This window comes from Carassius carassius, chromosome 4, assembly GCF_963082965.1.
Source record: "Carassius carassius chromosome 4, fCarCar2.1, whole genome shotgun sequence".
In the NCBI taxonomy this organism is placed as follows: domain Eukaryota; kingdom Metazoa; phylum Chordata; class Actinopteri; order Cypriniformes; family Cyprinidae; genus Carassius; species Carassius carassius.
Genome location: NC_081758.1, coordinates 40,593,811 through 40,601,999, shown reverse-complemented (window position 1 = coordinate 40,601,999; position 8,189 = coordinate 40,593,811). Strand labels below are relative to the sequence as shown.

Below are 8,189 nucleotides of genomic sequence, written 5' to 3'. Positions count from 1 at the left end.
CAAAAGTAAAATGTCCAGAGCCGTTTTGCTTATGAAAATTTGGTAGTAAAAATTGAAAATGATTTCACAGTGCAGAATAGCTGAATGATTCTAATTAAAAGTCATATTCTTTCATTGCAAAATAAATATTTATGTTTTTGCACCCTCACAGTATTTTCTCCAGTCTAGAGTTCAATAGTGTGCCTAGTCACTCCTCTGTTGTTTTTATATGCTATGTGCAATTAAACCTTAATGAAATTGCGCTCTATTTGTTCATGTTTGTGTTGGTATCTTGTGTCTGTAACAGCCATTCAGTTCATAAAGATCCATTTGTTTCCTAGAGGAGGAGGACGTGAAACTATATTATATAGTACAGTATATTGCACAATTATAATTGCATTATAGCGTATATTCGTAGCTGTGACTGTGAACTTTTAGGGCATTTCCCAGCAAATATTTACATGCTTAGGATATAAACATGCTTTTTATATAGTTGTAAACAAAAAAGTGTATGTCATTGTAACAGAATAAACCTTAACGTGGTCATCTTATTTCTCCTTAAAGGGGTTTATTTTGAAAAATGACCGGCTGAGTGTATGTTATCCAACTCATTTCACAGCTACTTCCCAAATAAATCAATATGTGAACATGATTTGAGTTCAGATTATGTGAAAAAAAGAAGAATGTGGAGTTAATTAGAGATCTGATACCATCCCAGCTATATTCCAAAAAACCAAAGCGCCTGCTTATGTATTTTTTAGTCGTCGCTCATCATATGTAAGATATTTTAATTGTCATTGAAAATGCAGGGTTTCAAATTGAAATGTAGGTTTCTGTTATGAAACCGCATTATGTATTTTGGGAGACACAACAAATGAATAGGGCAAAGAAATTACATTTCAATATTCCTATGAAATATTTGAATATTGTTATGAAAATCTTGCCAATTATTACTCTTTTCATCACATGTTGCCCCAAGAACACATTATTATGCAAATTAGAAGCAGTATATAAATACATTGTATATTATGGGAAAACCCTAAATGTCTATTTTACAATTGCATGAAGTGAAATGTTAGATCAAATTATCATGTTTTATCTTTAATAGCATAGTTGAGTATTATCGTTATACAAGGTATGGAATAAACAAATCCTGAAACCTAAAAAAGTATTGATAATTTATTGTTTTTGCCTATTCATGTTCATTCATGTCTTTTTATTTATTTATTTTAGTCCTGGTGTCCTCTACATAGGACAAAGCATAACATATGAATGAAATATCATTTTTTTAATTGTTATTTTTTTATGCTCTAACAATGTAATCACATGGAGAAAATACTAAATTCACACACTTTTTTTTTCTAGGTCTCAGGAAGTATTTGAAAGATGTGTGTATATATATACATACATGTGTATATATATACATGTGTATATATATATACATACGTATATATATACACATACATTATATACACATACATTATATACACATACATTATATATATATATATATATATATATATATATATATATATATATATATATATATAAATCCAGCTAATTTAAGTTAACTAACATACCATTTAGGGAATTATGCATTAATAATAATAATAATAGATGCTTTGGGGATTCTGTAAAAATGTGTAAAAACAATTTTTTATATTAAATATGTCAAAATAAGGTCATATGTTTTTTGTTTTGTATTTTTTTTTACAAGCAAATATAAAAACTGTAAAATATATAATACATCTTTTTATTAATATGCATATTTTTTATTTTACCTATTTATATTTCTGATTCTGATAAAGAAAAATACTTATATATATATATATATATATATATATATATATAAATTAATTTTAATCTGTAAGGAAATTTTATGTCAGCAAAGTAAAAGAAAAACAAAAATAATATAGTTATCTTTCATTATATTTTAACAGGTTAAAATTAATTTATATGAAAAAAATAAAATGTTAATATAGTAAAATACTAAAATAGTATACACAAATATACTTTGTCATTTTTAAATATATGCTAATATTAACTTTTTTATTTACTTTTAAATGAATACTAATATCATGCAAAGTTGCCTTGGAAATTCTGCTCTGATTAAACAATAACCCACAAATATTATTAGATTAGTGTGTGATGTTATGCTGACCTCTAGTGTCCCAGAAATAAACCATAAAGTACTTGACAAGAACCAGATTCATCACATTTTTAACATTTATTTGAAGAAGATTATTTAATTATTTAAAGAAAAATTATTGAATTTTTTTAAATCATAACTCGACCGCATGTAGCAGTTTTTTTAAACATTCATCTTGAGCAATATACAGCAATTTTATTCAAGGCGAGGCGAGACTACACGTGTAGCCACGCCCCATACCTACTCTGATTGGTTCGATCGTCTTTCATAGGCATACATGATAGGAAATGTGTGCGTAGTTGGTGTAGGAGTATGTTGTTAAAAAAGCTAAAAACTGCAGTTTTACAAAGCCTTTATTATATTGCACAGTTGTTTATTGTTAACTTGACTCGCTGTCTGATTTATTGAATCACGAGATGTTAGCTGCTGCAAGTTTAAACAACATACTCAAACTCCATCCTACACCAACTACGCACACATTTCCTATCATGTAACGTGTATGTCTATGAAAGACGAGCGAACCAATCAGAGTACGTATGGGGCGGAGCGACACGTGAAGCCCTGCCTCCACGTCGTACTCGTGCCCCGGATGTTGATCGAACGCGTGAGATCGTGCCGGTTTATTTTAACAGTCGTTAGTATAGTAGTTGTAAAGTCGCATAACAGCACTATGTCCATGGACATCACATTCCTCGGGACCGGCTCGGCGTATCCGTCTCCCAGCCGCGGCGCGTCTGCGCTGGTGTTGAGGACTGAAGGGGAAAGTTGGCTGTTTGACTGTGGAGAGGGAACACAGACTCAGTTGATGAGGAGTTCACTTAAAGCGAGTGAGTCACTGATGCACGTCTGAGCTCGCGCTGATCAGTGCTTCGTGTTGTGTTTACATGCTGCATGCTCGTCCTCTGCTCTGGGTCAATCTAATGAATCTGGTGAAAATATCACAGTTCTGTGTTTCAAAATCAACGGAAACAAACAAAACCTTATTTTTGCTTATGAGAAAAACTTTAGGCCCTTTAGTGCCATCAGTGTATGTGTGAAATTAATTCATGACAATAATCACATTCTTCACTAATGATTGCAAAGGGGAAAAATCACTACTGCTATAAAAATGCATTGTTTAAGATTTCTTCGTAGTATTTGTTGTACTACCTTTTAATTAGTTTATGGGGAAAAAAACTAATATATAATATTTGTACCGATTTATTTAATTTAAGCAGTTCTAAAAATACTTTATAATTGTTTTAACTGATTCCAATGTGAATGTACGCTTATACGAAACAACACAATATTTTTTACAGATTTTTAAATGCATGCTGATATGAAGTTATTCTGTTTTCTCTTATTTCATTTAAAATGAATGTTGATGTAATGAAAATACTGCACTATGAATCACTGTATATATTGAAAATCAGATTAGAAAAAAAGCCCTCTATAATACACGACAATATGGGCCCAGAATCTGTTTAATTAATTGTCATGAAAAGTGCTGTGCTTTAATAGTATTGCCATTTTAAAATAGTTGCTTTCTGTTTTAATATATATTAATATGTAATATATTCCTGTAACAAAAAGCTGTATTTTCAGCATCATTACTCCAGTGTTCAGTGTCACATGATCCTTCAGAAATCATTCTCATATGCTGATCTGCTGCATAAGAAACATATCAGATTATTATCAATGTTGGAAACAGTTGCTGTCCATATGTTAATATTTTTGTGAATAGAAAATTGAAACTGAATATATATATATATATATATATATATATATATATATAAAATGTATGTATATGTGCACACACATAAAGTCAAAAAGTTTCAACTTTCCCATGTTCCCTGTTCAGGCAAAATCACGAAAGTGTTCATATCTCACCTCCATGGTGATCATCTGTTTGGTCTCCCTGGTTTGCTGTGCACCATCAGTCTGAACTCTAACCCCCAGCCGGATCAGCCTTTCCCCTGCGTGGACATCTACGGCCCGTGTGGGTTAAGACACTTCCTGCGTGTGGCGTTAGAGCTGTCCAGCTCCCAGCTGCTATTCCCATATGCCGTGCATGAGCTGGAGCCGTCGGATGAGCAGTGTCCCGTGGAGGGCCGTCTCAGTCCTGCGCTGACCGCCAGCAGCGATACGCTTCACCCACAGGAGCGCCCCGGCAGAACCGTACGGCTGGACCCACACACAGACTGTTACCACCTCTTCCAGGACAAACAGTTTGTGGTTAAAGCGTTCAAGCTCTACCACAGAGTCCCATCGTTCGGCTTCTCGGTGGAGGAGCGAGAGCGTCCAGGACGGTTAAACACTGACCTGCTGAAAGAACTAGGTAACCTGTTAAAGGCAAAAAGCTGGTTCATTTATTAAATATTATTGTTTTATTCTTTTTAATTGATTAATTTATTATTTAGCAGTTTATTTTATACCGTATTTTCCGGACTATAAGTCGCACTTTTTTCATAGTTTGGCTGGTACTGCGACTTATAGTCAGGTGCGACTTATTTATCAAAATTAATTTGACATGAACCAAGAGAAAACATTACCTTCTCCAGCCGCGAGAGGGCGCTCTATGTTACTCAGTGCTCCTGTAGCCTACCACTGAGCAGTGTAGAGCGCCCTCACGTGGCTGTAGACGGTAATGTTTTCTCTTGGTTCTAAATAAATGTGACTTTTAGTCCAGTGCGACTTATGTTTTTTTCCTCATCATGACATATTTTTGGACTGATGCGACTTATACTCAGGTGCGACTTATAATCCGAAAAATACAGTAATATACACCTATTACCGGTTAAATTAATCTATTTTCTTTTTTTTTAATTGGTGCACTATAATTATATTTTGGGATTCTTTTTTTTTTTTTTTTTTTTTTTGGACTTCTTCTTCTTTTTCTGTTACCAGCCTAGATCTCCAGAAAGCTGAAATGTGAATATTTTTTTTATATACGTCTCTACCTTTAATGTGTACAAAAAATAGGGTTGCAAAGGGGTGGAAAAATTTTCGGTAGATTTCTGGAAACCTTTCAAAAATCCTTGGAATATTCCAAAAAATCCTGGAAAGTTTCAGCAATTTCCTGGTAATTTTTCACCTTTTTGCAACCCTAACAAAAAATACCATGGTAAAATGATAGCTTGCAACAATATGTAACTTAGTTTCTTTGATAACTTTGATATTTTTTTAACTAAATCGGAATGTTGTTTGTTACTATGACGTATCTCTTAAATATATTTTATTAAACCGTGCTAATTTAAGTTCTTTTAGCAGTTGATATCACTCATACTGAATTTATATGTTTCCTAAAAGTGTTAAATTGAATGGAATGAATGAATCCATAACAAATTAGGCCTACTGTATGAATTTAGTTATAAATGAAAGATCTAATCATTGGTTTTATTTTGAAAAAAGAATTTACCAGTATATACAAGATATTGAATTCGTCCCTATGTATATTTATTGAATGGAGAAGAATTGCCTGTATGTGTGTGTAAGTGTGTTTTTAATTAGTTTGTTTTATTTTTTTAGGTAAGTCATCCTTGACTGTAAATCATATTTTTGAATGTCATGCTTTAAATGATACTAGGGAATGTTACAAATGAAAGTACTTTCATGGGCCTTTTTAAAAAAAATGTAAAAAAAAAATTAGTTTCTCCTGGGAAAAAAATAATAATAGATAACAAAAAAAATTAATATATCAAATGTTTTAATTTATTTATTTATCACTTTGTAAAAAAATATATATAAATATATAATTTGTATTTATAATATATACAAACAATAGTTTTTTGTTTATATGTATAATTATTATTATTAAATGTATTATTAAGACTGTTAAAACTTATTATTCTTGACTTTGCCATGAAGTGCTGTTATGGCGTAAAATGGTAAATATGATGATGTATTTCTCAGCAAAAGTAATATATTTAACAGTGTCTGCCCAGAATACATTTTAGAAGTTTTTATCTACTTTAAACATTTTTATTTTTTATTGATCCTTTATACTATTTCGGTTGTTTCTCACAATGAAAATAGCCAGTGAAGTGTTAAAACACCAGCCAGCCAACCAACCAACTATGTAGTACATCTGGCTGTACAATAAAAATATAATATCAGTAATTAAGCAGATATGTAACCACATTGATTGAACTGTAAGATTAAGATTAAAAAATGTAAATCTTTTAATGTTATCTTGTGCAGGTTTGAAGCCGGGGCCTCTATACGGGTGTCTGAAGAACGGAGAGTCTGTGACTCTAGATAGTGGACGTGTATTGACCACCAGCGAGGTGCTGGAGCCGCCGCTGAAGGGCCGTAAGGTGTGTGTGTTCGGGGACTGCAGCGCTCCGCTGGGGGATGGGTTTAAAAGGGCGTGTCAGGGGGCGGATGTGCTGGTGCACGAGGCCACGCTGGAGGACGGGCAGCAGGAGAAGGCAGTGGAACATGGGCACAGCACTCCCAGCATGGCTGCTGCGACGGCGCTCGCCTGCGGGGCGCAAACACTGGTTCTGCACCACTTCAGTCAACGCTACAAACCCCAAACACTGCGGCGAGACGGCGACGATGACGACATAACCGAGCTCAAGAGACAGGCTGAGCTCGTGCTGCAGGGGTCAAACACGGAGGTCATCCTCGCTGAAGACTTTCTCACGCTGCCTGTTGCGCTCAAGAAGAATTTGTCACAGTAGTATCTGTAAGACTTATGTATGAATATGTTTTTCTAAGAATTGTGTTTTAATAAAGTCTGTCCGTTTTATCATATTCTAGAGTGTTTATTTATTTAGAGTATATGTGTATCGATCGAGTGGTGAGAAGTGTGTGGGCCTCTCTGATGGACATCCCCGAGGAGGTGAGATTTTCACTTGTTTATTTACTGTTAATCATTTGATTTTCATAAACAGAAGCTGTTGGACCAGTGAACTGAGGTTGGGAAGTTTTAATATCTAGTGAAATGCATGAACCATTTCAGTTGTCTGTATGATGATGACTTGACCCTACAGAGACCTCTAAATTATCAACATGATCAAAACTTTGCTGAAAAACCTGCTGCACTCAATCTTCTAGATGCCTTGATTTTTTGCAAGTAAACATTAATTTAAAAAAATGTCCACTTTCGGTTTTTGATTCACGTTGTTTATTGATTTTTAAGTAAACGGAAAAATATTTTTTTATATTGTTAGTAATATTTCAAGATGGACACTTGCTGGACTGAATCAAATTAGGTTTTTCTTTTTAGAAAAATCTGGTTAAAATGCGAGTATCAAATATGATCATCAGGCTTTTGAGGAACGTTTATTTGTTCATCTCTTAATAGTCATTGTATTGCATTGCATTATACGTTTAGAAACTACAGAGATTTGAAAATAAAAATACAATACAAGACCTTATTGGCAGATATCGAGTGAAAAATGATATTTATATGCATTTTAAGTGGTCTGCTATACTATTGATATAAAAATCTCATTGATTTACATTGCAAGCTACTTGAAATGTAAATCAATTACTGGCATCTTATTTTTAACCTTATAAATAACTGTGCCGAATTGCATATTTTTGCTCCGTTCGAGCCTTTTACTCCATCTTTATCCCTTCTTTTGTTTGAGCTCCAACCGAGAATATACTACAAGGCCTATAAAACACATAGGCAGACTTTTTTATTTGCATTTTGTCCAAATTATGGGGTTCAGTTTTATTTTTATTATTATTTTTTAAATGTTATTTCATGTGTCAGGCTTTAAAGGGGTTAATGGTAAGTAAAGCATACAATTTCTGTCATTAGCTGCACCAAGGAAAATTGCACTGACAATAGTCTAGGAGTGTCAAGTCTTGAATTAAATTCAGAAACTTACTGTATACTAACTACTATTTAATTTAAAATGATGTGAAACAGTATGCAGTGTATAACAAAACTTCAAACAATTCTGTGCCACTTGTTGCATAACCTAGCCGGATCAAAAACCGAGTTAAGATTATTGAATCAAATCTATTCATCCAAATGGAAATAAATTCAAACAACTTGCACTGTGGGTTACTGCAGTGTGTAAATATAGCAAGTCTTCCAGAAATTCTGTGCATACAATTAGAT

At 33.3% G+C, this 8,189-nt stretch overlaps 1 protein-coding gene across 1 annotated transcript; it reads left to right on the top strand.

The window, feature by feature from the left end:
• Window positions 1-2,746: 2,746 nt before the first annotated feature.
• On the top strand, window positions 2,747-6,865 carry elac1 (elaC ribonuclease Z 1). Its single transcript, XM_059548811.1, has 3 exons — window positions 2,747-2,955; window positions 3,969-4,445; window positions 6,308-6,865. The coding sequence occupies exons 1-3, from the start codon at window positions 2,799-2,801 to the stop codon at window positions 6,790-6,792; spliced, it is 1,119 nt and encodes a 372-aa protein (XP_059404794.1). The 5' UTR covers window positions 2,747-2,798; the 3' UTR covers window positions 6,793-6,865.
• Window positions 6,866-8,189: the final 1,324 nt, after the last annotated feature.